Here is a 22270-nt window from a genome sequence, read left to right as displayed (position 1 = left end):
TACTTGAAATTGGTTAAAGTGGGTTTGTAATTACTTCTAAGTAGAATAAAACAGACGTTATTAGTATTAAATCGCTCAAAAAACACTTTAAGCTCACAATTCACAGGTTTACATCCATCCTGTTGACTCGCTGTACGTTACGACGAAAATAAAACCAGTTTACGGACTTTCTCGTGTCGCTTCAAAATAAAGAAATAACGATTCAACCTGTTGTCTTGAAGTACTGATTTAAAAAAGGTAGCTGAATAAAGTCTTACCACCCTGTAAATGAACTTCAGTTTGACATGATGCTCTCTCAAATTCAGCCGCAAGTTAACTTCGTTGTGGTTTGTTGCCGTGGCAACGCACCCAGGGAGGTCCCAGTAAACCGCTTCCTGATTGGCTGAAGGCCGTCTCAGCACAAACGGCGCCTGCTGGGAGCATGTGCCCCAAAATAAAACGTATATTTTGGGATAAATGCTCCCAAAAATGTGTATATTATCTACGTTTGAAGATAAAATGAAGGTTAGATCTTTCAAATAAAAACCTGTAAGCCTACAGAATACAATAATCCAGCCTGTTGTGGAGAAAAATGCCGACCTAACAGCCTAAAACACTGCTGAAAGCATCATAATGAAATAATATTATAATGCAGACTGACCCATTCCAGAGTCTTAAATCACTATATTCGATTTTCAAATTATTATTTTAATGTGGCAACAAATTAGTTGAAAAAAATGCAGCTATATTTTACATTGCTTACTGTTTGATCACGTTACTCTTTGTAATTCATGACAGACTATCATATTGATATTTAATTATTGTTTTGAAACATACACGGGTGTGCATATATATCAATATACCACTGTATATTTTTACTATAGTATATTAATTTGAGTGCTTTTTTAACTCATATTATGTTTTACACTTTAATGTGCATTTTGTACTTAAGTTTTTTATTTCTTTTTTTATTTTAATTTTAACCTTACTTAATAGATATTGCTGCTTATTTATTTGCTTTTGTTGTGGTTGTCACTTTGCTATTTCTGTTTGCTATTGTAACAATAGAATTTCCATTTTGGGATCAATACAGTCATTCAATTCAATATTCAATATGTATATACAGTTTACAGCAGAAGGTATCAAATGATTCAAAACTGTATCACCTCTCAATAATTGCATTATTTCTAAGTTGACAAGGAGTCTTCATTTTTATGAAAGATCAAATATTTAGAAAAAATACTTTTTAAAAAAGACATTGAACATACAGGCCCCAAAGTAGAGACTTAATACAACAAAAGCGAATACACTTGTGATCACTACAACAAAACTGAGCACATATGTGATTTTCAACTAATCAAATTACATAAATAGGTTACAAAATGGCCTCTGAGCATCAGAACTTTCCCAATTTTTGGCCTATCGGCTGTGACTGTCTCCACGTCTACATCATGGCTCCACGTGGAAAGGAATTGTCCAGAAAATCTGATTGTGAGACTTCACAAAGATCAAAACAGGAAGTCAACTGAATATCTACAAAAACACAGTTGCAGCAGGAATCAGGAAGTAAAGGACCAACTATTGTACTACTAAAATCAGAAATCAGGTTTCTGTGACGGTTTCTATTAAGGATATGGCCATAAAAAATACTCCCGCCTGCTCTTCAGCACAAAAGTAGAGGATTAAACTTTTGCTACAGAACATGAAGAGAAACCTGGTGATTATTGGAAGCACACTGTTTGGTCAGATAAGACTAAAATAAATAAATAAATAATGGTCACATTATCTGGCTCAGATGGGGTCCGGCCTGTTGGTCAGGACCACCACAGTGAATGTATAGTCCTGACAGTGAAGCACGGAGGTGAGATTGTGGTGAGACGGGGCTGCATGAGTACAAAAGTTACTGGGGGAATAACATATAATCATCCAAACACACTGTCAAAATAACACAAGAGTTGCTGAAGAAGAAAAACAAGGAAACTATGTCCTGACCAAGAATGTAGCCTGACTTCAATCCAACAGAAAACCTTTGGGGGGTTTTAAATGGAAAGGTAGAGCAACAGAACTGCTACAGCAAAGAGCAGCTGAAAAAAATACTCTCTGAAGAATAACAGAACATCTTTTGGCAACACTGTTATGCTCCATGTTGAGGATTATTGCACTGGTGATCAAAAATAAAGGGGGACAAAATAGAATATTTCAGTCTCAGTAAAGAAAGATGTACTGACTTATGTTGCATTGAGTTGCTACTGTGAGGCCTTTGTTTCTAATACAGTAAATCTGAGTTGTTAGGTTTACATATAGGCCACTATGCTACTATTCAAAGTACAATTCATTTTATGCTATGAATATAGAGAACTCTAACTAGTTTGTACATCACTTCCTGTTGTGTTGTTTAATTTATTAAAGATCATTCCTTTGAACATACATAAAGGTGTACACACATATTAATATACATACATAGACGTTTGCCCTTGTATTTCAGTGCTTACTATCTTTGTTGTTTTCATATTTATTTCTCAAATATAATGTAATCCTATCACTTTCAAAATGTAAAAATATGTTTTAAAACGCTGTACAAGGACCTCACAACTAGGTCAGACTTGAGCAAATGTACTTTCTGGATTTAAATTGTATGTGTGGTTTTTGGTCGTTTATTTGTGGAAGCATTTTAAGACTTCACTAATGGTTTTGGACACTGAATTTGTCCTTCATTTTAATTAAAGCAGCTTGTCTCGGTCTGCTTCATTCAGAGTGTTACATGGTAGATTGCAGACTCTGGAAAAGGACAAATTCCTTGAATTAGGGAGAAATAACGTCTCTTTATAAGCCCGCAGTAGAAAGAATCAACAAAAAAACTATTACATTGGATCATACGTCGTCTCTGGTATGTATGAAGTGCACATCCCACCTCATAGCATGTTGTGTTACACACAGACACACAGGCATGTACACAAAAACAACATCCACCGAGCACTGTGTGTTTAAAAGGGTCACTGTAAGGGCAAGTCATGACTACAAAAGGGATTTCAAACCCCAGTGAGCACGATGACGGCAGAAATTTTCTAATTTAATCTAGAAGTTTACAAATCCACTTATCCCTCTTGACTGACTATTCATGGCAGACATATTTGAACTGATGTGGTACAGGGGTTCTTAATCTTTGTCATTCCCCTCAAGTGGAGACCGTTTGACCCTGATCACGGCTGATAAGTATTTTTCTCATGGAGGCCAATTTGCTTCGTGTGAGGGAATATAAGAGCAATGAAATCCAACTTATGTGGGTATTACTGCTCATTTTAAAGCCAAAGTGCGATTTCAAAGCCTTCTTCATATTATCATATTTTCTTTAATGTATTTTTGTTTACATCAAAGTCATATAATTAATACAACAACCAGAAAAATGCTGGCAACAGCCTCTAAAACAGCCACTATGTTTGTTTTATATTGTGAAATGATAATATCAAAAACATGATCTCCTCTCATCTTGGTTGGCTGAATTCACATCATACAATTTGTTAAAATGAGAAACATCATTTTACTACTACTGATAATATTTTGGCAGCTTGGGTGCAGAAAAAGAGAATATTGTAAAATAAAGGAAAAATAAAGATCACAAACATATAGTTTTTTAAAATTACATTTAAAAAAAAAAAATCAACAAATACAGTCATTCCTAGCCTTTATCTTACATGAGATCACGTGTATTTTTTTTTTTTTGGCTTTTAGTATTTTAGACAGCATTTTAGAGAGTTTTTAATTTTAGAGTAATTTTTAAGTCTAAATATGTTTCTTCTTCTAAAAAAATGTATGATTATTATTCAGAGATAGAGGTTATATGAGATATGTAAATTCACTATACATTTTTGTAACTTTATAGATAAGTGGTGTATTTCAAAAATCTGAGGAAAATAATCTGTAAAATGTACAGGAAAAGTTCTGTAAAATGTATTTATTTTTGAAAAAACAAACAAAAAAAGTGTACAAACATTGCCGTTTATTGAAGCTTGTGTTGCTGCACCACATTGGTTGGGTTTTCTATTTCTAGCCTATAGTTGTAGCTTTTTGTTTTGCTTTTCATGTGCACTATCAGTTTCATTCTCTTCTTCCAACCCATGAGTCAGCACTTTGAATTGTTGCAGGCTGTGTGTGAGAGAGAGAGAGACAGAAAGAAAGAGGGAGGGAAACTATTTGTACAGCCTCAGGCACACAGCAGGCTCAGGCTGAGCTGTAAACCCACGGAATTTTTTTTTAGATTTTTCTCATAACTAATTAGTATTTTTTTTATCTGTATTTTCCTCATCTGTCTGTGTTGCTGTTCCTGTGCAGCCCTGCTATGCTCTCCCTCTCTGTTCCCAGCCCGGTCAGTGAACGCATCAGTGAGTTGCCCAGCCTGCTAGAAAATTGGATTTAGGATCTTCAATGGGGAACCGGCGTGTCTGCGGAGGCCACGCCCCTACGCCTCTCCGACCTGTGACGTCAGCGCGTAGCATGACCTGCGCCGCCCCGTCCTCCGCCGCAGAGAGACTCTCCATCAGCCGCTCAACTGGCGTCAAACTCGGCTCGGCAGACGGCACCTTTATCGGCAGCTCAGCCATCAGATATGGACGCGGCGGCTCGGTCCTGCTCCTCGTCCGCCTCCGGGAATGAGTGCAGGTAAGACCGATGAGGCTGGATGTTGTCACGGCTGCTCCCCGGTTGTCAAGGCTACCGTGTGCTGCTATTATATCAGTGATGCTCCGAAAAAAGCCTCGCAGCCAGACGGAAGTTTGCATCTTTCTGCGGTTTAAAGAGCGTTTAGAGAAGCAGGGCTGACTGCGAGGATTACAGCAGCCAATCAGGGGGCTTCCTGTCACTGACGTAGGCTTGTTACAGGTGTCATGTTGTATCTAGACACAGAAAAATTAATATGTCAATAGAGACTGAGAGCCTCGTAGCTTAGCAACATGCAGGTCAGGTCAAACTCGATCGTGTTTTAATGAGGACCTGTTGTGAAGTTGCTGCCAAAAAATGTGCATCTCAGCGCCTGGAGGCCTCCCTTGAACCCCCCGAACTCCCTCACACCGCCCCGCTGCCTGCTCCGGAGCCGGGATACCGAGAAGTCCCGTCAGCACCACGGACAGCTCCGTTAGAGCAGCAGGGAGACCCCGCAGAACTCACTTCCTGCTACGTTACATAACACGGTGTGATGTCAAGGGTACGTGTATCCCATAATAAACAATAGGCCATATTTGAAGCTGGTAACAGCAGAAATTAAAAAAATGAAAAAAATAATAACGAGAAAAAGAAGGAAACGTTTAATAATATATATGTTCTTGTTTAGTTTTGTTTTTTAAAGCATTTGAACAGCTTCTGATAATTTAAATGCAGAGTTGCCTCTAAAGAAATTAAATAGGATAATTATAAATTCTCCTGATAGTTATAATAAACATTACACAACATTTGATGACAGTAGAAGCATTTTAAAAAAGAAGAAGAAACAAACCAAAAAAATTAAATACCATCTAACAGAAAAATAAAGCATGAGATTAAAAACAGAATTAAATGCATTAAACATATATACAGTACAAAAAAGCATCTGCATAGTTTCAATGCAAAGTTGACTCTTCTACAAATTTTTAAAAAATAATTTAAATAATTAGAAAATTATCTTAACATAAATAATAAATATTAGATGGCATTTGATGATGGTAGAACCATGAATTTTAAAAAAAGAAACAAAAAAGGGAAAAAAAATCTTTCTTTAAAAATAAAATTGCATATATAAAACATTTATACATTTTTGTTTTAAAGCATCTGAGCTTCTGGTCATTTAAATGTGGAGTTGCCTCTCTTTTATTAATTTTTATATATTTTTAAAAATTTATAACATAAAATTGTGTGGACACTGATACATTAGACAACATTTAAAGGCAGTAGAATCAGAAATTTAAAAAATAAAAAACATCAAAAAAACTAAAAAACACTTATAATTTTCAAAAATTTTTTATTTAAAAAATAGATTTATAAAATACTAACACTGACTGAATTGAATGGTAGATGTCAGGTTTAAGGCTGGGACAAATTAGGGCTTCAAAGTTGATCAAAATATTATTAAACTGACTATATGGCCAAGTGCAACATTCAAATCGCAGCAACTGCAGTTTTTTTTTTTTTTTTTGTTTTGTTTTTTTTGTTATGGGTGAACTTTACAGATTTCTCAAAAGCCTTCGTAAATCATATTAAACATTAGATGACATTTAATGACAGCAGAAGCAGAAATTTTTTTTAAAAATAATAAAAAAATGCAGGACTGAATATAAGATATCTAATGTTAGATTGGAGGTTTAGTCATTGTGAAACTGTCCACTGTTGAGTTTTTCCAGTTGTCAGCTGTGAGATTGTTCAGTCCATCTTTCAAACCCTAAATCAAGTAACAGAAGCAGTTAACTGGCCCTCATATAAACATTATAGCACAATTACAGACACCTGACATATCATCATGTCGAATAAAAGACGTCTTTATGACCCGGCTACACATTCTGCTGATGCCTACATGTTTCGGAATCTCGGGTTTATAAATTACTGATCATAAAAAGATGTTCAGGTTAAACGACACTGAACTGCTGTCATTCATTCTCCACTTTCTGTTAGCTTCATTCCAGCATAAGGTGTGAGTAACGCTGCCTTTACCACCGGAACAACTACATCAAAAACAAGTTCTGCAACAGACAGGCTGGTAGTCATGGTGATTGTTCACATACTGTAGGATGAATTTACTTTCATATACGTATAGAAACTTGTACCCGACGTTCCTGCCCAGGTGCCTGTTAGTAAAATACTTCCACATCTATCCTGAGTCACATTTAAATGAGGAAACGAGGGGAAACTGTGCAGAGATTGAACACCCAAGGCCACTCAGATGCAGCAGTCATCCTGGATGGCAGCTCTGAAATGGGCTGAGAGACATCAGACTGCTTCCTGGTCCGGTGAAGGCTGCAGCCTCCAGTGTCATTGTGTTTTAATAACAAAGCTCGAGGCAGAGAGGGAACATTAACACGGTTATAGCTTTACAACCAGATTTATAACCAGAATTACAGACTGGTTCAGGCTTTGTCTAATGTAGCACCTTGAGGCGTTCCCAGTCCAATCAGCAACCCTGAAGAATAATTTGACTGGTACACTTCAAATGGCAAAGTGAAAACCAGTAAATGTGTTGCGCAATGTATTATTTAAGCAGAGTTCCTTTCCTTGTGCTCCAGCTGATCTGATCTTGTACTTAACACGGCTCCTATGAATACTGGATAGCACTACCATGACAGTGAGCTGGAGTTTCAGAGACATAGTCGTCATGACAGAGACACTGTGGAGCTGGATATACCAGTAGGACAGGTTCTGTTAATCCCTTTGACCAGTTATCTCCTTATCTAAGCAATGCAAAAGTCACAGCTGACTTTTCTAGCTGACTTTCCGTTTTACTGTTGACCTGAAGGGCTTAAAGCAGCATCCAGTGGAACCTGGTCTACTGCAAAGTTATAGTTCATGTAGGTCTGTTTGCTGTCAGGTAACATATTTTCCTGTCAGCGGAGTCTTCCCTTAGTTTCCTCAATATATAGTGTGTATGCACTGTCTTTTTATATTGCTTGTTCATGCAGCAAACTGTATTCATTTAAGTGCATTCATTACTTTCCCTCATTAGTATCTACACTTCCTCCCGCTCACTATGCTCGGCCTACAGAAGGCGCCTGATACAACCACCACAACAGGATGGGTCGATAGCTGGACTCTTCTCCTCTGTGGTTCCCTGGTGGAGTTATCAAACTCTGTTCGAGTCCCTCTCAGTCTTTAAAAAAGACTAAAAACCCAATGAACACTGTCTAGACACACTAGACTGCAAAAATAACCATTCCTATTACCTTCCACACTACCTGCAGGCACGACAGTCCTATTATCACACTTGAACTTGTTTTATGGCTCTTCTCCAGGTTGTTTTCTCCAGACTAGATCTTTGCATCTACTCTCAGATGTACACTACCAGTCAAAAGTTTGGACACACCTTCTTATTTAATGGTTTTTCTTTATTTTCGTGACTATTTCCATTGTAGATTCTCACTGAAGGCATCAAAACTATGAATGAACACACATGGAATTATGTAGTAAACAAAAAAGTGTGAAATCAGTCAAAACATGTTTTATATTTATACCTCATTGTTTAAAATGGCTTTTAATACCAAGCAGCATGGTGACCTTTTATTATTTTTATTACTTTTAGATGTATATTTTTGTGCTGTTTTATTGCTGTTTATTTTATTATTGCATAATTTATTGCTGTCTCTGTTTTAAGTTACTGTATTGTTTTTAAGTTATTCTCTTGTTTTTCATTGTGAAGCACTTTGGTCCCTCTTTGGGCTGTCGTAAAGGGCTATACAAATAAACTTTGATTGACATTTTAGATTCTTCAGAATAGCCACCCTTTGCTTTGACTACTGCTTCGCACACTCTTGGCATTCTCTGGATGAGCTTCATGGGGATTTCTGAGGCTGGTGACTTGGATGAACTTATCCCCAGCAGCAGAGGAGACTCTTGGTCTTCCTTTCATGTGGTCCTCATGTGAACCAGTTTCGTCATAGCGCCTGATGGATTTTGCAACTGCATTTGGGGATTTGGGGGACTTTTGTGATGGAGTGGGGCTATTTGGCATTTGAACTTCAACCTTGTATTTGTACAACTTAAAGTTTCTTGCCACAAGAACACCGACTATCACAAATTGTTTCTGTACATTCAAAGTTTTATGCAACTTTCCAGACTGACTGACCTGAAGGCAAGAAATTCAACAAATTAACCTTGATAAGACAAACCTGTGAGGTGAAAACCATTTCAGGTTCTACCTCATGAAGCTCATCCAGAGAATGCCAAGAGTGTGCAAAGCTGTGATCAAAGCAAATGGTGGCTATTTTGAAGAATCTAAAATATAAAACATGTTCTGACTTATTTCACACTTTTTTGTTTACTACATAATTCCATATGTGTTCATTCATAGTTTTGATGCCTTCAGTGAGAATCCACAATGTAAATAGTCATGAAACCATTAAATGAGAAGGTGTGTCCAAACTTTTGACTGGTAGTGTACTTTGCTTTGGATAAAAGCATCTGCTAAATGAAATTGTAAATTGTACTTTAATCCTCCACATTAGCGTCGATGTTATTCCTGCTAGCCCGCATCAACGTGATGTTAATTAGCGTTTATGCTGTTTAATTTGTGCAACTGATTTATCACCATCAGGGCTTTGGTCTAGAAATATGTCACTATGTTCAGGTACAGGTACGATGAGTACAAGGAGACAGCTGATTGGCTGCTGAGCCACACAGAGCAGCGTCCTAAGGTGGCCATCATCTGTGGTTCAGGTCTGGGCGGTTTGGCTGAGCTGCTGGATGACAAGAAGGTGTTCCCTTACAAAGACATTCCACATTTCCCCACCAGCACTGGTAAGTTTCCTGTTTCTTAGATTTATATAGAAACACATTGGCCATTTTATTAGCTACACCTTACTAGTATTGGGTTGGACCTGCCTTAATTCTTAATTTATTTATAATAATAATAATAATAATAATAATAATAATAATAATAATAATAATAATAATAATAATAATAATAATAATAATAATAATAATAATTATTATTATTATTATTATTATTATTATTATTATTATTATTATTATTATTATCATCAATTTTATCATTTAATTCACTTTTAAAACCTTATATTACTCACTTTATTCTCTTTTATCATCTATTTCCTTCATTCCTTCCTTCCTTCCTTCCTTCCTTCCTTCCTTCCTTCCTTCCTTCCTTCCTTCCTTCCATCCATCTACTTCCTTCCATCTTCCATCCTTCCTTCCTTCTTTGGTCAACAACTATACTCAGGTAGGCTGTTATCTTTGGTTTTCCCAAAGTGTGCCAAGCAGCCTGAACTGTTGGTACAAGGCTGGATGGATCCAAGCTTTCATGTTGTTTACGTCCAATTCTGACCCTACCATCAGTAGAAATCAAGACCCATCAGACCAGACAACACTTTTCCAATCTTCTATCGTCCAATTTTGATGAACTGTAGCCTTAGTTTTCTGTTCTTAGCTGACAGAAGTGACACCTGGTGTGGTCTTCTGCTGCATCTGCTTCACGTTTCAACATGTGGTGCGTTAAGAGATGGGTTTAACAGTGTTCAGTTGAGTTACTCTTGCTTTCTATCATCTCAAACCAGTCTAGCCTTTCTCCTTGGACCTCCATCAACAAATCATCTTCAGCCAGAGAACTGCGGCTCACGGGATATTTTCTCTTTTTTGTACTATTCGCTGTAAACCTTAGCATTGCCTGTGTGTGAAAATTCTGGCACCGACATCCAAGCCATGTTTAAAGTCACTTAAATCGACTTTCTTCTCCATTCTGATGCTTGATTTAAACCTCAGGAGGTTGTCTTAACCACGTCTACCTAGCTAAATGCACTCAGTTGTTGGCATGATTGGCTGATTTGCAAGAGGTGGACCTTTTAAAATAGCCAATGAGTGTATATACAGTACATATATATGTAAATATATATAAAGAAACACTCATAATTGTTTAGACTGTGTACATTAGTGTGCTAACAGCTGCTCATCCTGTACTTGTGCTGTGCAGTTCAGGGCCATGCAGGTCAGCTGGTGTTTGGGAAGCTGCAGGGCCGCGAGTGCATCTGCATGCAGGGACGATTCCACTTCTACGAGGGCTACAACATCCACACGGTGAGCTGCACCACATAAAGACTACTGCATGTTCATGTTCCTTCTAAAAGAGAGGTGAAAATACAGGGTTTTTTCACCTTGTTAACATGTCCATATGGTGTTTTACATGCTGGAAGACACATCACGAGTGAAATCAGCAGTCAACCATGTGAGCATTTCCACCTTAGAACGACTGTGTACTAATGATGAAGCGTTGAACATGTTTGACTCCAACACTACAATTTGCATTGTGCAGCGTACAGCAGTTTTACAGTGTTTGAGCAGAGTTGTAGGTGAGCTGGTGTGCTCAAGAGGGCCTTCATACGTCGTCATATTCTAAAGTAAGCAGCCGCATTAAGGTACAGCTCAACCATTTTGAGGCGGGAGGGGATTATTTTGATGGAAAAACCTTCTAAATATGCAACTTTGATTCACATAAAAAAAATCAGGGGTTTAATGAACTAACAGAAAGGAACTTTAAGGTAAATATATGATCAAACAATTGATGGTTAAATAAAAAAGCTTCATATAGTATAAATGAAAGTCTATATTAGGGATAGACCAATTATTCTCTCACAGTGGCTAAGGCTACGCTAAAGGCTAACAGCTAAGTTAGAAAGCAGCCACAGATAAACCTGAAACAGAGTCTGGAAAACAATAATTAATAATGTTTCAAAGTCTGAACTATAGTGGGCAATAAAAGTGATAGAACAGTGAAATAATAATAAAATATAGAAGAACAACAGTTGTAACTGCAGCAAACTGATCAATCTCAGTCAAGAGTTTCCTAATTTAATCACTCCTATTTCTATTTTATGTATTCAGTCACAGTCACCTTTATTAATGAAGAAGACTAGTTGTGAATGACACGTTCTCTGCTATCACCAAGTTAAAACATTACATTTAATGTATAACGGTTCCAAATATCAATTAATCAGCCAAAAAAAAAAAAAAAACACAAAAAGAAAATCTGTTAATTCCTAGTTTATATGGCAGTCTTGCCTACCAAAGCAAATACTAAGAGTAAGTTACCAAAAAAAAAATATAATTTTTCCTACAGCGAGTTGCTAAAAAATAAAATTTAACAGGACATTGTGCCTCCCCAGTGTGTGCAAGACCTCAGCCTGGCTACTTTTAATAGTTTTCTAGCTCCGTTACTGGCAGGAAATTATTATTTTCATGGAAGAAACTTCTTAATGTGTAGCTTTGACGCACAGAGTTGGCTTTTTAAGGGTATAATTAGTGACTAAAAGGGGCTTTAAACTTCTTTTACTTTCTTTATACTCAAAGAAAGGCAAAACTAAGATACTACAGCTGTGCTGTTGGCTGTGTGAGACTGTACTTATGTACAGCTGTATGTGTTTTGAGCAAAATGCTAATGTTGTAGACAAGTGAACTGCCTTTTTGATGTTTACTGCGGTATCACTATATGCATTTAGGTCTCTCCCCCAGAGACAAGAGCACTCAGTGTCTGCACACCGAAAGACCAACAAACAAAGTTGAAGAAACCATATATAGAGTCATCTAAACAAGCAAACAAAAAAACCCACTACCTTCATAAACACATCTAATCATATCTGACCTTGTCTGAAGCCGAGTCACATACACAATGTTTAATTACTTGAAGAAATAAAAGTAAAATATAAAAAAATCAGCATAAATATGAAAATAACATGCTGATCTCTCAGGTTTATAATAGTAACTTGGTGTATGAGCATGCTAATATTAGCTAATTGGCACTAAACATAAAGTACTGAGGTTGATGGGAGTGTTATTAGCTTCAAACAAAATAGGCTTTCATGAGTCCCTGTTTTATCCCAGGGGAGAACATGAATATCAGTCTATTATCACTCTACCAATGGTTGTTGAGATATTTCAATCTGGACCAGATTCTGGCTTTGCCATCCATATAGCGAGGCTGCTAATATCTGCTAATATGCTTTGTTTAAATTAAAGCAGACTAATTTGGAATGATCCCCACATGAACACTGAACGGTGCAGAGATGAAGTCATATTCATTTGTTTCTGCTCTAATTTGCCTCGTGAGCAGCTTTTCTGTCGCAATTTCCATCACCAGCCAAGTCAGTTTTGTCTTTTGAGACCTTGCTGATGCAAATGATATATTATACAGAGTGACTGAGCTAAAGCTGGCAGTTTAAACTCTGACTTTGTCAATCACATTGAGAAAAACATTCCCAGCCTCTGTAGGTGTGGGACTAATCTTTAAACCCTGGACGTGTCTAAAAGCTTACTCAGTTATTCTTGTCCCGCAGGGAGAAGATTGATTTTGAGAAAACTCTCCTTATTTTAAGTTCCAAAAAGGCCTCAGTTGTTTTGATGATTGAAGAGAAAAGTATTTGTAACCGGTGCTTACATGAAACTGTTGTTAGAATGGGTTATTTTTCTAAGTTTAATGGCTTAAGCTGCACTTTCAGTTTGACACACTCAGATAAAACCATCAGATAAAACTCCTTAATCAGATAAAGCTGCTCTCTGGGACATTTCAAATCTTTTCCTCAGTCATTATGTTGTAATTTTGTCATATAAAGATGTGCAAATTGGCATCTCAATGACTTTTGACCAGAGCTTGACAGATCATTGCATAGCTCGCAGCTTTGGCTAACAATTTATTGTTTGTGTTGAATGATCAGCTGCAGAGCTGCGATGACCCACCATGGGACGGCCTTTGGCCTGTGGAGACGATGAATCCTGGTTTTATTTTATTGCCAGCTGTGATGTGCCTTCTTCACATAAAATGATAACCCAGCTGAATCATAAAATCCACGTTCATACATACAGTAATAGAAAGTAGATGCATTATAACCCTCATGTATGCAGCTCAGACCAGAGATAAGCCGTTTATTAAATGCCTCCAATTGAATCATCTACATTTTGAACGAGGTGAACTCTAAAAGTTTAGACTCCGCCCAAGACAGCTGAGGTAAATCTTTTCCAGACAATACGCTTTACAAACAGGCTTTTACTGAGAAGTTGTGCTAGACTTTGTCCTATGTTATCTTCCTGAAGTCCTTCTTGGCACACTGAAGAAAACAAAACTGAGGAGATCAGATGAGATGAGCATCAGTTTATATCAAGATTCAGTGAACATCCCACTGTTGGTTGTTATCCAATACTTTGCTTTATGATCACATGTTTGCATAATTAACTGCAAGTTTATGAGACAATTGTGTAGTTTGTGGTTAGTACAAATCAATAAATGTTAGTATGGTGACTAAACTGGTCAACACGCTATACTAAACATTAACTGTGAGCATGCTAACGCAACACAAGGCATACATCATGGGTTAGTTGGTGATTCTAAATTGACTGTAGGTGTGAGTGTGAGCAGTTGTGTGCGTGTTTGTGTTATTCTCACAATCTGCCCAGTGTCACTTGTGACCCTCTACAGGATAAATCAGGAAACGGGGCTGTAAGATACTGAAAAACAAACTGACATTGCGATAATTTGTAATTCTGCGATGTATATAGTGATATTAAAAAAATACTAGAATTTTCAACAGATGATTTGAATGAGGCTGCATAGTGGATTAGTGGTTAGCACTTTCGCCTTGCAGCTAGAAGATCCCAGGTTCGCGTCCCTGCCTTCCCAGGATCTTTCTGCATGGAGTTTGCATGTTCTCCCGGTGCAGCGTGGGTTTTCTCTGGGTACTCCGGCTTCCTCCCACAGTCCAAAAACATGCTGAGGTTAATTGGTAACTCTAAATTATTTGCTAGTGTGAATGTGAGTGTGATTGTTTGTCTGTATATGTAGCCCTGTGATAGACTGGTGACCTGTCCAGGTGTCCCCTGCCTTCATCCTAAGGCAGCTGGGATAGACGCCAGCACCTCCGTGACCCTAATGAGGATCAAGGGGTGTAGATAATGGATGGATGGATGATTTGAATGAGTCTATCTGGAGACTTGATTATTCTAGAATGATTGGTGGATACGTTTGTAGTGGAGTGCATCTGCATTGAAAATAAAAATAAGGAAATCTTAGAAAAGGCTGAAAAAAGCTGTTCGGAACCTTCTGCATGTAGTTTAACACCAGAAAAGACATTCATTTCAATTTAATTCAGTTTCATATTGTGCTATTTTACAGTATCTATTATCCCAAGGGACTTTGACACAGAAAGGTGAAAGTTCTCATGAGAAAAACCTAATAAATCCAAATATTTATGATATATAGCACTTCTTATTATTCTGTAAAACATACTGTAGTCATCTGTAAATACCTATCTACTCAACATTTGTAAATATCTATTTGCACACCTGTCAGGCTGTATTTTACTACACAACTGCACTATCTATTGCACTTTTTTTTTCTGCTGCCTTGCGTGTTTGAACTGGGGTCTGAGAGAAGCAGCATTTCCACCTCGTCTATGTCCTGTACATATGGCAAAATTGACAAAAAAGTTGACTCTGATTATTTCCTTTGAGCAGAACTTGACAAAAATAAGCAGTGAAAACTCCCCTTAACAAGAAGAAACCTCCAGCAGAACCAGGCTCAGTGAGGACGGCGTCTGCCTCGACTGGTTAGGGTGAGGGTAAAAGAGAAAGAGAACAGGAGGACAGATAGAAAACAGACAAGAGAATGATAAACACTTGCTTTGGATGCCCAGTGGTGCCGATTCAAATGGTCTAACTAATTATTTTAGTGTACGTGACAACAGTTGTAAGACAGAGTAGATCAGTTTGTAGCTGATTCTGAATTTCTTTTGCAACCAGATCTTCCTTTTCAGTGTTTTTCTCCTGTTCTCTTCTGATTTTAATGTGCATAAGTGGAGCCTGCATGTCCACAAACTGTCTTCTATTTTTTTTCTTTTAGTATATTAAAGAACCCTTAAATTGTGACTTTTCTTACAGATTAATCATGAAAAATGATTTCTTGTTCAATCAAGCACCAAAAAAAAGTTGTGGCATCATGTGTTTGAGTTAGTTTGCCTTAATTCTCCTTGCAGCTCCTGTGATGTGACTATAATAAATGTGCACATCACAATATATTGTGCAGGCTGAATAGCTAATGGATGGATGTAAGCATGCCAGTGTTAGCATTTAGCTCAAAACACCCAACTAGCACCTTTCTGAGCTGCTATGGTGACTGTTTTCTTACGAGTTCTATCTTTTTTGGTGACTTTTTCCTACTTTTCTACCTGAAAAGTGGGCAGTATAATCACACATGTTGTAATTATTAAGGACTGAACATACGTTGACTAAAAATATATTGTCTCCTGAGTAATTCCACTTTTTTACAAACCCCCTACTGCAGTTATAGTTAAGTATTGTAACTACAGTCCTGTTATTATATGCAGCTTACTACATTTCATCCTCACCACACAGTCCACTGTTATAAAATGCATAACTTAAATGCAACACACCAATGTTCCAAAGTGACAGCACTGACCTCATCAAGATACAGGGGTACTTGAAAACACTCCTGCCCTAACTAGCAAAACACTTTCACTGGCAATTCAATCTGTAGAGAAATGTGAAGTAGAAAAAGCAATTTCTAAATGTGAGTGCAGTGAAAAGTAGCAGCAGTCATTTATGGGCCATCAGCTGCCCTATAAAGGTTAGCGCAGAGCCACAACTGTTCCACACACACAAGAACCTCCAGTCATAACAATACTCGGCTATATCGACATCAGTGCATAAAGAAGCAGGCGCTCCGAAAATATTGGCCTCTCGTGTGGTTTGTTTCCTTCGCCGTTGTTCCCAGGTTGCCTCCGTCTTGTATCTCCCTTTTGTAATATTCTGACAAACATCAAAACAACAGCCTGTCTCTGAATCCGAGTGTGTTTCGTTCTGCACAGGTGACGTACCCGGTGCGAGTCTTCTTCCTGCTGGGCGTGAAAACTCTGATTGTGACAAACGCAGCAGGGGGCCTCAACGGTTCCTACAATGTGGGCGACATCATGCTCATTAAGGATCACATCAACATGCCGGGCTTTGCAGGGCAGAACCCTCTGTGTGGCCACAATGATGAGAGGTACAGCACAGAGCTCGAAGCAGACTGACAGCAGCTGTATCCGGCGCATGACTGCCGCGTGTCACTCATGAGCTGAATGTCGCTGCAGGTTCGGAGTGCGATTCCCCTGCATGTCGGACGCTTATGACCGAGATCTGAGGGCCCTGGCCAAGGAGACGGCCGAGGAGCAGGGCTGCAGCAGCTTCCTGCAGGAAGGAGTTTACTGCATGCTGGCTGGACCCACATATGAGACCATCGCAGAGTGCAGAGTCCTGCAGAAGCTCGGAGCTGATGCTGTGGGTTAGTGCTGCTCCCTCATGCTCACTTAAAGTCACACTACCTCACAGTGGGAAAACCTCTCAACAGGACATCTGTACAACAAATCTGAAATATAATTTAGATAGGGAGAGTTTGTGCAGTCGTACTAACTGTTGGAATAGGAACTGCTAGTAGCCAAACATGCATCACTTCCCATGATGCAGATTTGCCAAAATGTAAGCAAACACTAAGATATTCAGCAAGATTTATCCTCAATAACTCATCATCAGTTCTCCCACATTCACTGTGCAGTGCAAATAATGCAATATTTTCTTCACAAATTCATGTTCCTTTGAAACTAAATGGCATTCTCAATTACGTTTTGAGGGAAACGTCATTTTTTTAAAATGAAATAAATAAAATTTGTGACCTGTGACATAGTGGGAAAAGCAGTCAATTTGAAAGAGTGGCAAAATCCATGTTTCACTGTCTCTCATTGTCTGCTTCCTATTTTCACTTGCTTTCTGGTTAGGTTTAGGCACAAAAATTACGTAGTTCAGTTTAAGAAAAGACAGTTTACATGTTGGAAACTTGGTTAAGTTTAGGCCCCAAAATTATGTGGTCAGATTTAGGAAAAATGTCATGGTTTTGATTAAAACTACGACCCTTTCACTACATGTTTGAAATATATCCTTCATTTCCTGGGTTACCAGGGTGACAAATCCCACCCCATGTAATGTATGATTGGTCAGCGTAAAAGGAGACGCAATGAAACTATAAAATAAAAGGACAAAGATGTGTTTATCAAAAAAATAGTTGTGATACCTTACAAACATGATTCCAGCACAAGGGAAATAAAATGTTTGAGAATGCATTTTAGCTGTAAAAGAGCGTAATGTTGTGACGCTTAATGATACGATATTGATGCTTAGCACCAAACACAACTTGTCCGTATATAAGAACTGAAGAGCTTAGCAACAACTTGAGATTTTCCTTGTCGAGAAATTGTAGGGAAATGTGTGGTTTTTGAAGGAATAATCCTTATATTACAGCCTAATTAAAATAACAGTGTAAGTTCAAATGATTAAGCTGCTGTATAGAACATGAAGGATGATAATTATCACTCAACTCTGTCATTCCTATTAGTCAGCTTCGTAGCTTTATCAGATCATTTGTTTTTGGTCCTAAAACTTTCAAAAACCCACCGTACGCTACCTGTCTAATCCCAAATGACAGAAATACTAAGCTAGCTCCAAGCTAGTGAATATTTAAATGCTAAAGAGCCAATTTTCCCCTAAAACAAAGCTAAACAGAGAGTTAGTATTGGTCTTACAGTCTTCATGTGGCCAGAAACTTGACTCATGCTAATGTTGTACCTAATGTGTAAATAGACAACTGTTTGCTAACACGTTGTCTTTACAAGCTTAAAAACTAAGAACATCTTAGTACTGCATTCACAGCTAATTTTTAGTGTTCCCAAGCAACTATAAATCATTTACTACAGGATTTTATTCACTGTTGACTGGTTTTACACATCAAGTTAAGTTTATTTGTCATGGGCAGTGTTTTATTATTGTATGAAAACAGTTTCTAGCATCAACTTTTAGGGGAATAAGTGAAGATGTCGTCAAGGTTATCTTGACTTTTGTGAAGTTACAAAATATGACTTGGTAGTTCCATCATAGACCTATAGTCAGGATATCTCTGCTTCATAATCTGTCTCTTGCAGGTTTCCTACATTTGTTCATGTGTAATACTAAATAACGTGAGTTTTATAGGTACGTTTTTGTATATAATTAATGATCAACCTCCACCCTCCGTCCAGGTATGAGCACCGTCCCGGAGGTGGTGGTGGCTCGTCATTGTGGATTGCGAGTCTTGGGCCTGTCGCTCATCACCAACAAGGTCGTGACGGACTACGACAGCAATGAGAAAGCGAACCATGAAGAGGTGCTGAAGACCACTGTGCTCCGAACTCAGGACCTCCAGCGGCTGGTCAGCCACCTCATCACCAAGATCTAGTAACTTCAGCTAGGATCTGTTTGCACACAAAAAAGATTTCCAGCCTCGCAGATAAATCACTGCTGATGGGATAATCATAACTTTGAATAAAAGGTATAAAGTACGTGGTGAGTTGTTCAGATTGGGTGGATAGGTTATAACTTATTAGCGGTTAATGTGGAGACTCTTAGAAGAGCTGGAAATGTCCACAGTATTTGATGAATATTGAACAAGTTATGTGGCTACTTTGGGTTCCAGTCAGTGCTATCACAAAAAGACCTTTGCAAAGCAGGTAATGTTAGCCAGACTCCAGTTGACTGGACAGCTAGCAGAATTAGTTTTGAATTGAAAGCGCCACAACAAGCTAGTTAGCAACTAGTCTGACAATGATTGTTTTTATGTGTTTAGATTTTGGCAGTTTTTGACTTCTAGTCCAGTCCCTTGGGTTCTGTAATGCTTATTATCAGGGGATGACCAGACAACCTTGATACACCCGAAGAGGAACTTAACACCAGACTAAAGATTGGTTTATACTCCTGCATTGAATCTACACTGTAGCTATACCATAACCTGCACCATAACATGATATACAACTCCCCAAATGGTGCCAGCTCTTACTCGTTTGCTCAGGTAAGTAGTAATATGCTGTGTTTACTAAAGTCCAACTGATGTAATGATATTATCAGCCGATAATAATCTACCATTGATTTATCGCTTTAGTGTACTTGTCTGATATACGCTGATATGAAAGCTTTCTTTGACAGAACATAATACAGAAAAAAAAGATTCTTAGGGTAAGTTAGAAACGGTGTAATAACATAGTTTGTCCAGCAGAGCGGCTCCAACTCAGCTGTTGTATTACTCTCAGAACTATCGGCAGCACATGTTGCAGAGCACATTACACCGCTGAACAGATGGTGGTGCGGAGTCAAGCTTTGTTTTCATGTCGCTAACTAGCTTCTGAAATTCACTGTTATAAACAATGTCCCTATCATTATATGTTTCAATTTGACCAACATAAATATGAACAATTCGGCCAATATATCATTGTCAAATTTTCTTACTCCTTACATGACTTATTGCAAACATAATGCTTCTGTTAAACAAAATATAGTATATGAAAGCCTGAACTTGTTTCTACAATTGCAAAAAGCAGTAATCTGCCAATGTAGTCATGTGCTTTTTTGATTGACCCAATTGGTTTCCAATGTCTTCCCTTTTAGCATAGCTGTTGTTCAACATTTATTAACCTCAACTCCACCATGATCCATTCTGTTTTAGTTGTCATTCAGTGAAACACATATAGTAACTCAACACATTGAAATAGAAACTACCACAAACCGACGTAGCAACAAAGACACACTAGCGTACATGGACGAATGTTCACAACATTATCGGTCACACAGGCTACAGCTTAGCTCTGAGTAGATTTAACCCAGGAGTATAAATCAATCTTTAGATGGACATTTTATCCAGTTTTCACTGTTGACTGCAGCCATGTCCAGTAGTGACTGCCACACCCTGCAGTACATCTTTTTAACTCTGCAGCAAGGTTATGTTTAGCAACAAAAACATGATTCTATTCAACGATAGGTGGTGCACATGAGTGAGATCTGGAACCAGGGAATGGAGGAAGCAGAGACTGTTTGTCTCGTAATGACAGTTAATGAGCATTTCTAAAGTCTGTGTTTGACATACCGACTTCTGTTGAGTGTTTGCTTAGCTCTAAATCAAGAATCATGAGCACTAAGATCATGACATACAATCACAGTATACCATTACATTATTTAAAACTACAATTAGACTCTTCTATCGCAGATCAATAATTGTAACAGGACTACGGTGGTGGGTATTGTATAACTGTCGGTGTGTATTTCTATCCTGACAGTATTGCTGCGGGGTGCTTGGGGTTTTCCCTGCGTTGCCTGCTATAATCAGAGGCAGCAAAACAAAAATATGGGACTTTCCTGAAGACTGAACCTACATTTTTTTGTCTAAACTCTACTATGAAAGTAAAAGTTGAAGATTTTACTTTATAACTGATATCAATGTTGACTGCTAACACATTTACTGAGGTTTTTGTTGATAAAGATCTGCGTAGTGTTTTCTTACCTCATTTTTAGATTATTGTTCATCATTCAGATTTACTTGGCAGCCTGTACAATCATCCTCTGTTGGTCATACTTTCATGTCTTACATGCGATGTCTTAATTTCCTTTAGCAGAAGCAATGTACTGTATACAAGCACCACCTTTGACTGCATCCATTTGAGATGTATTCAGGTGCTGCTGTGCACTTATGGGCTCGACTTAACATGTCAGTGCAGCCCATTAACACCACACTCACATCCACATGATAATAGCTGCTATTTAGGGAGAATATAAAGCGATCTTGGGAACCGACTGGCTCCTACCTTGTTCTTTTGTGATTGTTATTAGCAATGAAAAATAAATACCTATTTTAGCTAAAAACCAAAGTTAGTATATGTGCATTTTACTGTGATCAAGAGTTGTTTATTTAAAAATAAATTATTATTTAGAGCACCTATCTAATATATTTATTATGAAAAAGTAAGAAAGTGGAACCAGCTTGTCAGATTTTAGTTTGAAAAGGCAAGTTTGAGCTGAATCAGTTAATGGAAAGCTCTTAGTTTCAGTGATCTTGTAGATCAGCAGGTTTATATTTAGAAATCTAATGAATCGCAATGAAAGCACAATATAATCTGAAAGAAACGCCAGAAGTCCAAGACTAATCTGGTCAAGCGGCAGTGATGTATGAAGGGTTTATTTCCTGCGTTTGGTTCAGTTTTATTTGCGCACTAAAGAGACCACAACACTGTAATATCAGGGAGGGCTGTAATACCTGGACCTGCAGCTTTCAATCTTCTCTGCTCTGATCTCGAGCCTCTTGCCAACTTCTCTTGACCGCTTCATTCATTAGAGCTGGAAAAGGTCGGAGAATAGCTAAGATCAGCAGTCCACCTCTTAGACCATTTGTATCAGGCTGAACATCAAGAGTCTTAAAGGGGAATTCTAATCAGAATGAAGCCCTCCATCGTGAAAATGTAAGATCTACGGCTTGTCTGTTTCTGAATCATAAAATCTCCATAAAGCCTGACTGTATGTACCATGTTTTGGGCTTTTTGTTTCAGTCTTCTGTTTTCTAGTCTTCCTCATGTGTATTAGACTGATGAACGTCTATATACTGTACGCTGTCTTTAATCATATTTAGTGTATTCAGGTCTCAGGTTAGAATCTAATTCACTTACATAATAAAGCAATTAATTTTCATGCCAAATGTTGCTGCTGTCAAATAAAAACCTGCAGATGA

General features: G+C 37.9%; 2 protein-coding genes across 2 annotated transcripts in view; one reads left to right on the top strand and one right to left on the bottom strand.

Annotated features, from left to right (window-relative positions):
• Window positions 1–320, bottom strand: part of hydin (HYDIN axonemal central pair apparatus protein) — a 120542-nt gene extending 120222 nt beyond the window's left edge. Inside the window, exon 1 of the mRNA XM_055008991.1 lies at window positions 258–320. The gene's annotated coding sequence lies outside the window, so the exon portion shown is untranslated. The remainder of the gene's footprint in view (window positions 1–257) is intronic.
• A 4156-nt stretch (window positions 321–4476) lies between these two features.
• Window positions 4477–22270, top strand: pnp6 (purine nucleoside phosphorylase 6). The gene is made up of 6 exons (XM_023297106.3): window positions 4477–4635; window positions 9275–9444; window positions 10631–10734; window positions 16527–16702; window positions 16791–16981; window positions 18765–22270. Exons 1-6 carry the CDS (start codon window positions 4583–4585, stop codon window positions 18959–18961), a joined length of 891 nt encoding a protein of 296 aa, XP_023152874.2. The 5' UTR covers window positions 4477–4582; the 3' UTR covers window positions 18962–22270.

The sequence above is a fragment of the Amphiprion ocellaris genome, chromosome 3 (genome assembly GCF_022539595.1).
Source record: "Amphiprion ocellaris isolate individual 3 ecotype Okinawa chromosome 3, ASM2253959v1, whole genome shotgun sequence".
Lineage (NCBI taxonomy): Eukaryota > Metazoa > Chordata > Actinopteri > Pomacentridae > Amphiprion > Amphiprion ocellaris.
The sequence above is the reverse complement of the archived record's forward strand: the minus strand, read 5'-3'. Positions and strand labels throughout refer to the sequence as shown.